The sequence below is a fragment of the Arvicola amphibius genome, chromosome 12 (genome assembly GCF_903992535.2).
Source record: "Arvicola amphibius chromosome 12, mArvAmp1.2, whole genome shotgun sequence".
Classification (NCBI taxonomy): domain Eukaryota; kingdom Metazoa; phylum Chordata; class Mammalia; order Rodentia; family Cricetidae; genus Arvicola; species Arvicola amphibius.
Genome location: NC_052058.2, coordinates 32776597 through 32791733, shown reverse-complemented (window position 1 = coordinate 32791733; position 15137 = coordinate 32776597). Strand labels below are relative to the sequence as shown.

Here is a 15137-nt window from a genome sequence, read left to right as displayed (position 1 = left end):
TTAGGCCTATTGTTCTAAAGTTCAGGTCCAAGACTAAGTATCCCCATTGGTTTAGAACTTTGTTGGAGTCTGTAGCATGGTAGGATAATAGGCTGATGACATCTGGAGAGAGGAAGAGAGGGAGGAGTGAGAGAGGGAGAGGAGGAGAGAGAGAGAGACACACAGGCTAGCATCCCATAATGCTCTTCCAAAGCACAGTCCCAGGAACATAAGTCTCTCTCACTGGGCCTTTCCTCTTAAATATATATAGCACCTCCTAGTATTGTGACCCTAGGGACCAAACCTTGATATGGAACCTTTGGTGGATACTCATCCAAAACATACCGAAGAGTGATGGGGACACAATAAAGTTAAGGTCCCAGGAAAAGGGTCCTTTTACCCAAGTCTCAAAACAGAATGGAAGATGAACCACATGTGTTAGAACAAATCAGACCTGAGTTCAAGTCTCCTCTGACCGCCTTTGTGGCCCTGCTTTCTCATCTTTCCTGTGAACCTTGGCATCCTCATCCTCTGGCAGGCTTAGACAGGGTAGCAGAAGAGACTAAAGAGGATGGACCACATGGGAGGTGCTCAATAAAAGCTCATCTCTTCCCTTTGCAAAACGCTGTGGGCCTCATGTCTTGAGCAGAAAGCAGGTTCTTCCGTGGCATGTAGGCAAAGGAGAAGCTCCAGACAAATATGAGGAGGATGGGTGAACCCAGCAAACTGGGTAAATATTTTAAGGAGATGAATGTCTGAGACTGAGGGCCAGACTGCCCCTGAGTTGGTGAGGCTGGATCTAACTGGGGCCTGCTGAGTGAGTGGGCTGAGTTTCTAGGGACAGATGACAATTCAGAGTGTCAAGGACAGGCATGCACAGGTTTCAGGGACTGGAGCATACTTATTAGTGTGTGGTGAGAAGGGGAACCAGGAATGCTGGCACGCGCTACCGTGTGTATGGTGAGATGAGGAGACCTTAGGAGTAAAAGGAGCACATGGGATGGGAAGCAAGCACCACTTCTTTCTGTTTTCCTCAAGAGAAAGGGAAGCTGACTTCATGCCATCTCCGTATAGATTCTTCTCAATGTTTTAGTAAGAGGAAAACCATGTAGTTGGATGTGGCAACACAGACTCCTAATACCAGCACTTGAGAAATAAAAGATATAATAAAAAGTAAAAGAGGCCAGCCTGGTCTACAGAAAGAGTTCCAGGACAGCTAGGCTACACAGAAAAACACTGTCTCCAAAATAAAAAAGTAAAAATAAATAAATAAAAATAAAACAAACAAAATAAATATGAAAGATGCTCAGCCCTGTGATGCTTTCTATTAGTTTTCCATTGCTAACAAATGACCATGAACTTAGTAAGAATCCAGCACTGTGGGATCCTCTCATTCTGGTAGAGCCCCGCAGGATAGGGATGCTGACAAGGACTGCATCCTGGGGGCTTTGGAAATGCATTCTTTCCAGCATCATTCAGTTGCTGGCAGATTTTGGTCCATGCCTCTGTATGGCTGAGGTTTGATGACTGTCAGCTTAGACATCCTTAGCTTTCTGGGAAGGATCTGCCTCCCTTGCCTTGTGGTCCCCTATTCCTTCTTTCCAGCCAGCAAGCAGTTAGTTTATATCAAATCTTTCTTATTGGTGAATTGCTCTGCTTCTCCTTATCCATTCTCTGTCTTCTCTTCTGTTGCTGCTCTCTACTGGACTCTTCTGTTGCTGGAATCAGGGCTCACCTTGGCCTCATCTGATGGTCCAGAAAGATCTCCAGAAGCCAAACCCCCTCAGAGCAGCCGGCTAGCCTACTGTGTATGGGATAAACAGCCTGGTATCCCTTTAGATGTTTTTGGTTGTAACCTACTGCATGGGGTATCCCCGGGACTCATGACTCACCTAAGCTCCATCCTTGGCTTCTGGGAAAACCTCTCTAGACACCTGAGTGTCCTTATTCTTCCAAGACCAGCAGGGTAACGGTGGTGGTCAATGCTTTGTGGGCACGACTGTGGGCAAGCTCTGAGGTTTATAGGTCTGGCTCAGAAGAGTTCCAGTTCCAATTTCCTGCAGCCAGCGGAAGTCCTTAACACGTTCCCTCTGTCTGAGAGTCTTGTTTTTGCAGATTGTATGGCTTTCTCAGGCATATCCACCATCCAATGACAGCTTTTTTCTTGGGGTCTCATTTAGATAGACAAGGATCTGGAACATACAGGAGGATGCCTTTCCCACACAGAGGAGGCAAGGCAAACAGCAGGGACTTCATCCTTCCTGGGGTCTTACTTAAGCTTTAGTCTTCTCTAGTTTCCTTGTTACACAGCAGGAAGCTGTGGCAGTGCTGGGGGCTGCAGCAGCAGGGGTCCCCAGGATGTGCAAATAAGAGTGTTTGAATCCCAGCAGGGGTAGAAAGGAGTGGTGGGGGGGGGGGGGGGGGCTGAAACTGCCAGTGCCTACTTAGTGTCCCCATCCCTGTGCCTGCAGGGCAAGACGGTGGGGGAGAGGGAATACAGTACCAGCAACCTGGAACTGGAAGCAGACTTTTGTACCAGAGGATTTTCCTCCTGGCTGAGCAGTGGGATTTTGCAAGTGTCGCTTATATTGGTCATGCTTGGGTTTGTGTTGAATTATTTGTTCTTGATGCTTCTAGTCTCAGTAGAAGCAGGGAAGGGCTTAGTGCCCCTCCCTCCACGCCCACCCAGGTCACTGGAGAATCAGGTCAGTGCGGGAGCCCTGGGTGGAGAGTACACTCAAGGCTGTGTGTAGAGCCCTCTGCTTCCCAGCCTCAGCTCTCCGCTTTCACCACCAACAAGCTCCGCCACTTTGATCCTTAATGGAACTTCCCAGAACTTCATTTTCTTTGTCTTCAAAAGGGAGTTTTCTACTCCTTGTCTGTGGCTTGGGGCAAAGCTGCAGGAGGTGCTGCATGCCTCAGTCTGAGACTCCCCGAGCTGAGCCCTTGGTATCAAGACCTCAGGTGGGAGCTCTCTGTTACGTTCTCCTTAAGCGAGCCTCTCCGCTGATGCAAATTATTCCAATCAGACTGAATCAGACCGAATAAAAGATGCCCATGTTTAATGCAGTGCTCCCGGGTGGCACTGGGAAGGCATGGAGAGGAAAGAGAGAAAGAAGGGGAGACCACTTGTTCGTTCTCTGGGGGCAGTTTAAGTAGCCCCCCCAGTGGTGAGAGTAGTCTTGACCTTTCCTGGGGAGGGGTTACCATTTGGTGGGCTTTCTCGACCCTCCCTGGGGAGGGTCTTATTCCAGGGGCTGAGGTGAAGCCCCCAGGCAAACAATCCAGACTTTCTGTATAAAGGCGTGTTGGGAAGCTGGGGTGATATTTCCAACCAAACACTCTCAGCCGTAGTGATTGCTGTTGCTGCCCCTTGTAGTGGCCTGGCTATCAGTTTCTTCTCATACTCCTAAAGCACCTAGGACCTCTGTCATGGCCCCGAGGATAGGAAAAAGTAATGTCCAGAGATCTATGAAACAGGAATGCCTGTTCAGATGGATGATCTCATGAGCCAAGGAATGGTGTGTTAGGGACATGCTGTGGAGAACACGCCCAGTAGGCATCCAAAAGAAAGAGTCCGAATGGATCTTTTTGTCTTGCCAAGATGGTGGAGAATGCATTAAAGGTCAGGGTGGGATTCGAGGAAGCTTTGGCCCGCTGGAATGGGGCCTCTCAAAGTTTGAATGCATTTCATAAATGTGCCTTTTCTGAGAAAGAAGAAAATTTACTGAGGTTGGAGTCTGGACTGACAGGTGGTAAAAACTAAGGGGCCTTTGGCAGGGAGGAATGTCAGGAAACAGGCCCCGGAACTCACATGGGGCTGCAAACCTAAGTTCAGAGGGAGGAGCCTGCTCTAAACCAGGGACAGCTGGGTAGAGCTGAGCTGGGCGGGGCTGAGCTGGGCGGGGCTGAGCTGGGCGGGGCTGAGCTGGGCGGGGCTGAGCTGGGTAGAGCTGAGCTGGGCGGGGCTGAGCTGAGCCAGGTAGAGCTGAGCTGGGTGGAGCTGAGCCTGGTGGAGCTGAGCTGGTGGTGTGGGCTCTGGGGCTGGATTCACTCCTTACACAACCGCCACCCAGATGCGTGCAGTCTTATGTCTACGATTTCATCACCACACCTTCTGCTCTTCGCTTCTGATTCATGTCATTTTTCTCCTCTCTTAATGTCTTCTGAGTCTCTGTATTGGGCAGGTGACATAAATTGTCCCTATCTCGATCCTTCAGTAGCTTTCCCACATCCAGCCTGGAGCTAGTACTTTAGGTTTCGGGTACTTCCCTGTATAGTCTTTTCATGTTAACGCGGGGTGGACAGGTGTCTAAGTCACCACCAACCCAGCTCCACTGCTAGAACTCGCAATGCTAAGCACGCGCCCTGTCCTGCTGCATAGATCACGTTCCTGGTCTCCAGGACATCCATCGTTCCTGGTCCATGGTGGCCTTAGCCCTGCTCTATGATGACCTCATCCCTGGTGTGCCCTGGTCTTATCCCTAGTCCACCATGGCCTAATGACGTCATCTCTAGTCTACCATGGCCTAATGACTTCATCTCTAGTCCACCATGGCCTAATGACTTCATCTCTAGTCCACCATGGCCTAATGACTTCATCTCTAGTCCACCATGGCCTAATGACTTCATCTCTAGGTCTACCATGGCCTATGCCTTGGTCATGATGACCTTCATTTCTGCTTTTTTCATGGTCTTATGCCTGGTCCACTGTGATATCATTCTTGGTCCATCATCGCTTTGTCAAGAATGAAACTATAGTTTCATGAGGAATGCGTGGGGGCAGGGTTCTCGAAATATGAACACCCTCAAGCAAATATAAAGAAGATAAATCCCTGTCCTCACAAGACACGGTCTCTCACATTTTCTAAATCTCTAAACGCTCCAGGAAGGGTCATGGCAGGGTGTCCATGTTTGCCCCTCAGAACCCTTATTCTTCCTTCCTTCTGCTGTCCAGAGAGCCTTTATCTTAGTTCGAGAGACCCCTGTGCGTAACCTCAAGAAAACTAGTCTGTCTTGGCTGAGACCCTTTGGAATTGTACATCTGTTTTGGATGCAGGGAAGCCAAGGCACAGCCCTGGAAACTCCAGGGTGGCTCAGCCAGAATTCATTTCCTTGTGTGATCAACTGAGCCCTCGTTGCCTCCAGCGATACCTGGGAAGGTAATTACTTTGTTACTCAGCGCTGCCTTTGCATTCATTGATAATGATTCCCAGAACCAGAGCACACTTCCCTGCAATCATCTCCATTTGTGTCTGTGTTTGTGTGGTGGAGTTAATGCATGTTAATTGTGGGCCCCTCAGTCACTCCATTCTGGGATACCTCTCATGCCCCTTCCATGCAGCCAGACCTGATCCAGCCAGACCTATAGTGCTGGCTTCTTTTTTGCTGTTTGTTATTCTCTTTGATTACATGACAAATTGAAATCATAAATGATTTTTTTTCATGCAAACTCATTGTAAAATGTGATTTTGACCTTAGTTGCCAGCTCAAAGTGTGATATTTTTGCTCTCAACAGCGCATCTCATATGTTCTTCCCTGGTATCTTTAACTAAAACTGCTTGCAGGACGTTAGCAAGAGTACTAACTTGATTGTTTCCAAACTTCCTGTTTCGCTGAATCACCAGGACTTGGTTAAAAAAGCACAGCTGCCCATGTCATTCCAGATTAATGCCTTCTGAAGCACTTCTGTGACATAGTTTTTACACCAAGGCGACCCTTGAGTTGAACCATAACTCATTCTGTACGTGATAAACTCACATACATGCACACATGTGCATACATGCATACATGCACACACATGCATGTACACAGTTGACCTTTTACCTAATTGCACAGAAGTGCTACCCTACACACACACCCCTTGTCCAATCCCTAACTCAACCTTGGGGTCATCTCCTTATGAATTGTTCTCCATGCTGTTTGTGAAAGATCCCACCTCACTGAAACAAACAGCCTGTTCTTTCCCACCCATTGCTGTCAGGCAGCCTCAGACCACACACACGTTCTTGAAGGCGTGATTCATACCTTTGTGTCTTCCGTGGGAGGGTACTTGCTGATACGTTGTGCCGGAGTTAATGAATGAAGGAGAAAAGAGATGAGTGTGTTCCAAGCGACATGCTTAAAATCAGATGAAACAGCGTTTCTCCACGTAGCCACGAGTTTCTTGGCTCTCTCTGCGTGTCAATGTGTGCTCTTCAGGTCATCTGTACCAGAATTTTTCTAGACATGTTCTCGAAATGCTATTTCTAAGGCACCGTGCTGCACCTACTTAACTGAGATGCAGCTGGGCACCATGACATTTGTGTGGTAGCTTTGGTAACTCTTGAGAAAAGTCTGTCTTTGTCACTGTGACAGAACACTTGAGGAAAAACAGCTCACAGTTTCGGAGTTCACAGGTTCTGGTCTGAGAGGGAGGAGAACATTACAGTGGCTGTAGCATGTGGCAGAAAATTGATTGTTCCCCATACGGTTACCAGGAAGCAGAAGCAGAAAACATGAGCAACCAGAGGAAGTCATTCTCTTCTAGGGGAGGCCCAAAGTTACTTCCCTTCTTCAACTAGGGCCTCCCCTTTCACTAAGGCATTGACTAGGCCATACCCCTTTCCCTCCCCTGACTCAGTTGCCTCTCAGTTACATCAACCAGCCTGGCCACAAGCCTCGAAACACACAGCCTTTGGAATATTTCAGATATCAACAGTAACAATTCCCAAGACCCTCAATCCAGGACTATAGCACTCAGAGATCCAGGCTAGGACACACTCCCACACGCCACCCATCAAGTGTCAACAAACTTATCCTTAGCCACGAACGTGGTGGGCACCGGGCCTTGAACTGCCTTTTGGGACCTTGTGTTTATGTTACGTTATGCTGGAGCAGCCATACAGTGTCAAAGTCGCTATCCTTCCACCTGGTGCCACAGCCTGCAGAGAAAGAGGAAGGCTTGACATAACTGTTTATGGTAGAAGTGGCACAGCCAGGCCGGCAGGGGGCATCCCTGCTCCTGTCTCAGAGAGAAGCAACTCATGTAAAAAAGCCCAGCATGGTGCTGCTTCACATTGTTGCCGTTTTTGGACACAGGCAGACACGCAGAAGCTCCCACATTGCCTTAGAATTCTTTTCTCTCATCACTAGTGTGACTGATGCTCTAGGTAATTGTGATCCATGGGGGAAAGGAAAATGTAAGAGCCGTGGTGGTTTATGGGATCAGCACAAATATGGCTTTTGCAGTCTGTCTCCTCTTTTCATAGTTTTAGTTTAGTTTTTCTCAACAATCTTTTTTTAAAAATTAAGTATATAACCAAACTCTATGCTTCCAAATGCTAAATCGATAGAGCCAACACCTGTGAATCAAAAAACTATCTCTGAAGCATGTGTTTGTTCGGAGGTCTTGCACGCTCAAACCCAGACTTGACTTTTCTCTAGACAATACAATACACCAGTGTAGACAGGGCTGGACATTATATTAAGTATTTAAAAATCATCTAGAGATGATTTAAAGCAATAGGAGAGATAAAAGGGACTTGAGTATCTGTGGAATTTGGTAGCAGTGGACAGAGGTTCTGGAATCATCCCCAGGAATACCAAGGAATAGCTGTGCCCAGTCCGTTTCCAACACTAATAGCACGTACTGAGGACACAGGACGGGGTTGGTGGGGTACATCGTTCACCTGCTCACAAATAGAAGAGAGAATAGACAAATAGGGCAGTTCCTTTGCTGGCTCCTTGGCTCCAAATGGCCTCTCTGAGTATGTTTTTCCTCCTATGAACTTGAGTGCTTGCCCTAGATTACAGGACTAATGCTGCCACATTACAGCTTCCAGAATGTGTAGTTGTCCTTGCGCTTTCTAGATGTACCCAAGACGAAGCCTTGCTTTGGGGCCACGTGCCTGGTGAGCTGCCTCCCAGTGACTCTGATTCACATTTCGTCTCCAGCCTTTCTGGTTTCCGGACAACCTGTTGTCCATCATCTGCAAATGGAGGTGTATTTACTTTCTCAGTTGTCCACCCGCTGGGAATGTCCATACATCATCTAGAGGGTCTTTAAAAAGTTCTTCTGCAGAAAACAAAAGTTCCCCTTGTCTCAAATGATCGATAGCATCAAGGCATGAGGGATTTCTTAGTCGTGAGTATAAACACGAATGGAGCCCTCTCTGGGCTAATTTAAATGGAAAGAGCAGGTAATAGTTCACTTGGGCTCATTTTCTAGTTTTTAAAATGCCATTTCTTTTCTAACCAGGATCAATTTTTAAGCTATTAACCCAGCTCTCTTTAGACATTTTTTCTTGTGTTTGGTTTATTCTGGTTGTTACTTAAGCCTCCCCAAAGGGAAGCATCCGATCAGATCATGGCATGTGCTCCAAAACCCCCACTGCTGGAACTGTGAAGGCTTTTAATGGGGGTGATTGCCTGGGTAAGGGAGGGTTCAGCGGTGTGCCTGTGCCAATGGTGGCATTGTGATTTCATATATCACCATATAACTTGAAGGTGGTATCTCTGAATTTCACCTGCAAAAGACACAGGAAAAAAGTTAAACAACCTAGCCTAACTCTTGGTTATCGTATGTATTGTGATGCTATTCTCAAAAAGACTTGAGGATTAGTTATTTTATTAGGAAAAGAGGTTCTTTTAGGCTTATGGGTCTGGATGGCATAGTCTCAGGGTGGACAAGGTACAGGGAGTATGGTGTGAATTTAAATCTTCTGATTTTTGTCTTTTAAGGTTCAACCACACAGTCTTAGAGATTCCATCCTGAAGTTAATGATGCACTAGCAACCATGTCCAAAGAGCCCCTCCTCTCCACCCTCTGCCTCACTATGGGCAGTTAGACTTTGAGTCCTTGGGAAATACAGTCAAGCTGGATTCAGGTTGTAGTGTCTGCCTACAATGTTAGTAATCTTGTGTCACTTTGACACGGAGTAAGTAATTGGCAACAGCTGTGAGCGATTTAAAGCACCCTCACCTGGGCCTCTGCCTGGTTTCCAGAACTTTATTCCTCAGATGCACCTGTCAATTCAAGAGACCCGTTGCAGCGTGAGGGTGGCTGGCACAGCACTGCAAATGCCAAATATTTGAAAGCAAGCTGAATTCAGGAAAAACTGGTCAAAACAAACTGCGCTGGAATAGTCTGTCACTATTACTGAAAGCCAGACATGTCTACAAGAGGCCGCTAGGAAGGCGCTCCACGGGGGCTGCTCAGGGAAAAGACTAGCCATAACAAGGTAACTGTGGAACCCGGGGTGCCTATGTCAAGACCAGAGCAGTGTAAAAAAAAGCCCAACTTGCATTCAGAAGACCGTTGGGAGGCACAGCCATTCCCTGATTCCTGTCCAGGTTCCCCTCCAGTCTCTGCAAACTCTGTAAGACGAAACACCAAACAAACAATAATTTGATTGGATCTACTGTGAAGCCAGTAATGGTCCCATATGGCTGTGACTGTGGAGATTTGACCTCAACATTGGTTTTGCTGAACAAACCGCAGTGTTGGTGACCTGTGGCGAGACTTCTATGTATTTCCTTTTAGAGATGGGGGTCTCATTTGTAGTCCAGGATGGCTTCAAACAAGTCTCTCAACTATTCCTCCTGCTTCAGCTCCCTGAGTAGCTAGGAATACAGGTGCATGCTGCTTTCAGCCTTTAGATCCACACCCCCGCCCCCTACACACCTTCCCTGCCTCAGAATTTAGCACTGGCTTTTCCTGGTATATGCCACATTCAGTCTTTGTGTTAATGTCTCCCGGACACCCTTGCCCCTTCATTCTTCTCAGGGTCGACATTGCCAGTGTGTGCCACCACTACCTGTTAGTTCTGCATTGAAAGGATGGGAATACTTGATGAAACACTAGCTTTGGCCTTCCTCGTAGCCCCCTTTGGGGTTTATTCATCACTTACTCAGTCATGCTGGAGTCTGAGTCATTGTCACAAGTCAGAATCCCTAGCATCTCCACGTGCATACGCTCTCGGGAAGGATTTTGGCATGTGGAAGTCAGGACTGGCCTGGCACAGCTGTGGTACAGTGGTCTCAGCTGATCACACCCAAGCAGTGACTTGAAATGAGGCAAAGGGGCCCTGCCTCATGACTACCTGTTGCTAGGGGCAAGTTGTCACTGGTGAGGGATGTGCCTCCGCCCCAAGTGCTCTCGGTCAGTGAAGGAGTATGAACTAATGGTCCAGGAGAAAGGCGGTCTGTGTATATGTGCTGAACATCCTGAACTCACACTTGCCTTGGCTTGCAGAGGCAACGAGTACCAGGCTTGTACTGATTTTGGACATCCCTGGGTTCTATTCCCTGGCTCATTGGCTAGTACCAAAGGGTCCCTGGACAATTGCTTGTCCCCAGTCAAACTTGCCTCATAGAACTGGAGAATGTTTTGTTTATTAGGGAGCTAATGTAAGAGAAAGGACTTGGGCATGCTTAGAATTACAGCAGTAAGTACCACAGCTACATCTACGGAAACACCTCCCCAGAGTAATAGGCTCAGGGAACATTGCAGAGAGGGGGCCAGAGTAAGGGTTAAGGAATTCTGGGAGCAGGAGAAATAGTCTTCCCCAGGGAAGAGCACACCAACTGACTTATCCAAAACCAAATGGTAAGGCCCTGAAACCACACAAGTAACAATTACACAGACCTGAACAGATTTATATTAGGAATATATGTGTGTGTACATGTATGTATATATAGGACATGTATGTAAATACATACAATGGATGTAGTTTATATACATATACATTCTATGTAACAACAATTAATGGCAAAAAAGCCTTGAGTTTGAAAGAGAGCAAGGAGGGGTATATGGGAGGGATTGGAGGGAGTAAAAAGGAAGGGAAGACATGGTATAATTAAAATATATATATTGGTTTTTCGATGACAGGGTTTCTCTGTGTAAACAGCCCTGACTGTCCTGGAAGTGCTTGTAGACCATGCTGGCCTCGAACTCACAGAGATCCATTTGCTTCTGCCTCTAAGTGCTAGTATAGATGTCACCCAGATGGCCATGATCAGGGTGGTTGTGTCACTGGGTAGATAGAATCGGCACACGGTTATTTAGTACTAAACGAAAGCACATGGGTTGTGATTGGGATAGTACAGCTTGTCATTCTTGCATGCCACTACCACTGTCACTTCCAAACGTCCTGGGAGTGACTGGTATCTGCTCCCCTGTCTTCATAAGATTCATAGGTGCGTTTTACATGCATCCAAACTGACTCTTGCACACTCTCTCCCTCCAGGTGTCCACAGAAGGTCCCCCCTGGTGATTGTGCAGGGCAACCTGGTCTCAGAAGGGATCCTGCTCTTGGCCAGCAGCACTCTACATTCTGTGAGAACTTACCCTGTCTCCCACAGGCGATGTCTATTGCACCCGCCACTGATATCCAAGTGAGTTCTCCACTTTCCCCGGCAGCTTCCTCCCCAGCCCCGCCTCCTTCCGGTTCCCCTCTCTTCCCATTCCCCTTCCAACTGTTACTGAGGGCTTAGAAACCCATGGCTATGGCTCCCCAAAGCCAGCTTCTGGACTGGGTAACATGTTACATGGCAGTTCACTATGTTCTCCCCTTCTTGGAAATGTATCCTAGCACTTGGGAACCTGCCCTTGGGTTATTTGGATATAAAAGACTTTAATGACATAGGTTACACATGCAACAACTGGCTGGCTGCCCCATATTCTCTCTGAGACAGTGCTGCTGGCCCCTGCATGCAGAGGCAGTCAAGTGCTCTAGACAGCAAGACAGCTTCTTGAAAAGAGGTGAGCACACTGTCATTTTTTTTCGATTGGATCTACTGTGTTTATACGTGACCCATACTTGGGAGACATATTGGCTCTGGTGTGTATAAGGGAGGGCTGCCTGGGGGATGTGGCTAAGATCTAACAATAGGTGAACCTTGGACAGAACTTTTGAGCCATCATACAGATCAGGTGGCATGGCACATGTATTATCCCAATACTCAGGAGCCTGAGCAGGAAGATCTCAAGTTTGAGGCCAGCAAGGGCTACAAGTGAGAATCCTATCTTGAGAAAACACTACAAAACAACCAAATAAGGAAAGAAACTGGAGTCTCCCATCTTTACCCCAACTGGTAGCAGACATTGCCAGCAGGAAATCCTAAGGCCCTTCTGTAGTGACAAATATTTGCTCTTTGGGGATTCAACTAGCACCTGCTGGCCATTCTGTGCTCATCAAGGGACAGCCCCTCGAATTCAAACTGATAGTGCAAGTTGGCAAACTGTGTTTTCTTGTGGCCCTTGCTTTTAATGGATGGAGAGGTTTTTGTTTTGTTTTTCAACGTGGTTTACAAAGGTTCCTGTGGTGACCAAGTAACTTAGCATAGTGACTAGTTACTTTCAAAGTAGCTTACTCCAGAGTCACCTGGAGCAATCATTTGAACACAGACTTCTGGACTCTGCCCTATCTCTAGTTTCTAATTCAGTAGATGGTAGGATCTGAAACTTTGCCAGCTCCTAGCTTAGGCTGATTCAACTAGTCACTGGGGACCATACTTTGAAAACCATTGTTTTCAGATGTTGGCAAAGAATTCAGTATTGACCTCTCAACAGTAAGAATCTGAACTCCCAGTGGTCATGATCTCTAGTTTGTGTCAGGAAGGATAGATATATCAGGAAGGTTAAAAGATATGTAGAAGATTGCGTGCAAGCCCACCTGATTTAGATTAGGGTTGAAATTTGCTTCATTATCCTTGCTGACCAGTCCTCTCCGTTAATTTCCATCTTTTACTCATACTGAAACGTCTCCTATTGCTACAAGTCTTTGATGATTTTCCAAAGCTGGAGGAGTATAATTAATACTTAGCACACTTATCCCATCTTCCTGCTCATGTTTTATGGATGCTGATCAATACCAGCAGTGGGTCTGCTGGCTGGTCTTTCTAAGCTGATGGAAGCTCTCTGTTCTTTCTAGTTGCTCAGCATGCCCATGAAATGACATGTGCAGCCCATCGCTTTTTGCTTTACCTGAGCTTGGATTGAACTAGCTTTAGCTAAGAGCCTATTGACCAGCTAAGCTTTGTTTTAAGCATCAAGTTGTTTATCCCTGTAGTCACAATAGAAGCCCAGCGGTTGGGTATTTGATTTGTAAGGCAAGAGTGACTTCCTTGTCTCGAACCGTACTTTTCTAGAATACAGGGAGAGTGGAAACAATTGATTACCTTGGGGTATCTCCAGGGAATTGCCTGGGTATTTTTAATCACTCCTAGAAAATGTTTGTTAATCAGACACTCACCCGCCCCCCCCCCCCCCCCCCCCCGCCTGCCCCTGGTCTCATCTGTGGCCTGAGAAAGTGCTGGCACTACTAAAGAGGCAGCTTTCCCCACCAGGCTCACAGATCATGTCAGATCAATGGGGATTAGGCCTTATTTTGACCATGGAGACTAAGGAAGTTACATAAATAAGCCTGTTAAAAATAAAGCTGGGCCAGCCCTGAAATGCTTCTCTAAAAGCCATCAAGTTGAGCACAGCTGAGCATTAGGCCTTGGAAGAGGCTCGCTGATGCACCATAAAAATATCCCCAGTCAATCCCAAGAACACCATGCGTGCCCCGCCACTGGACTTAGGCATGTTAGTTACACTGGGCTCCCTCCGTGGCTGGAAGCTCAGCCTTAGTTCATTAGGGTTGTCAAGAATTAGGTGGCCTAAAATAACAAGATTTTTATATTTACACAGCCTTACAAGCCAAAAGGATGGACCAAGGTGTTAGCAGGAAGCCACTTTCTCAGCTGCTCATGGGAAGAAGCCTTCCTTTCCCCTTGGCTTCCGGAGTCTGAACAATCCTTGGAATTCCTTGGCTATACACAGACACTGCTCACCAACTACATGGCTGTCTTCTCTCATGATTTCCCATCATTTTCCTTGTGCGTCCATTCTCCCTGTCATGAAGTCATCATTTGTCTTGAATTAGGGCCCAGTCCATTTATTTAAGTTGATGACTTCTATAAATGTTGCATTTTCAAATAAAGTCGCATTCTGACATAAACATATCCCGTTAGGAAATCACAATTCTACCCAATAACACCGGCATCACTGGAACCTTAGTGGTCATATATTAAACCCAATTCCCCTTCCATGTCCACAGGCAATATTGGACATCATTTCTCTGTTAAATTCAATTCCACAAAGTTACTAAACACCTCGTGCTTGATAGCTCCACAGACACAAAGAGGTGAGGCCACCGAAGAGTATATGATCCCCAAAGATTCCAGCCATCAACTTCAAGTACCATTCTGACAAAACTGAGTGACTTCACATAGGAGCAAACCGAAGTGTATTTTATTTTGAAACTTACCTCAGCTGTCAAAGTCCAGGTACTCATTGTTGTGACTCATTTTCCTGACATAGTAGGTTTCCCTACTGCTGGAGCTATTAAATATTTACCAAGGTCACTCTAGACAGCTTCATATGCCCAGATGGCTGCCTGGAAGCAGAACTCCGAACAGCATCCTACGATCTGTACAAGTCCACCTTTCGATGAGCAGCACCCCTTTCTTCCCATTTACCTTACACATCTGAGTACTGGTTTAATTAGCATAATATGTAAGATGAGTTGATATCCCAAACACCCAGTGGCACGTGTGTGCCTACTGCCCCTGATGGACTTCGACAGGAACTTCTATCTTTGAAGTCAACAATGGGTATTAATATTAATGGAATGTTAGCTTCTCTGAGATTCCACAACTGCTGACTCTGTCCTGTAGGGTTATTGTAGTTTCTAAAAGCATGAGAAATACGGCTGTTTCTTTTCTCCCAAAAGCCCTTCCCTATTCCAGTACATTTTCCCTCAGCTGCCCGTGTTCACAGGTAAGTGGTGGAATCTGTAGCTGGGGGTAACTGAAAGGAGAGAGGTGTGAACAGAAGAGCTCTGGGGAAACTGAGGCCGCCTTTCTGCCTCCAAGAAACCGTTGCTTGAGCTTGGGTTTACGAATCAAGGGGACCCGGGTTTGAATACAGTAACAGAATGTCACCTTGGGGAAGCAGCACCTCTGACAAGCAGCTTCCAGATTTAGAACTGGAGAGCACCATGGCTCACGCTCAGGGGAGATTCATCTCAGACCAAAGTCAACCCTGGATGGGGAAGGACTGTGCAACTGGGGAGCATGGCAGTCACTTAGCAAACATGCACAGGGTTCAGGGGAAGATGAGGGAATAGAAG

At 46.8% G+C, this 15137-nt stretch overlaps 1 protein-coding gene across 1 annotated transcript in view; it reads left to right on the top strand.

Moving 5' to 3' along the window:
- The window catches only part of Wdfy4 (WDFY family member 4), a 232123-nt gene that overhangs the window by 149642 nt on the left and 67344 nt on the right, over positions 1-15137 (top strand). The window contains 3 exon segments of the mRNA XM_038350155.1: positions 4288-4295; positions 11218-11283; positions 11285-11359. Coding sequence (XP_038206083.1) covers positions 4288-4295; positions 11218-11283; positions 11285-11359 — 149 coding nt within the window.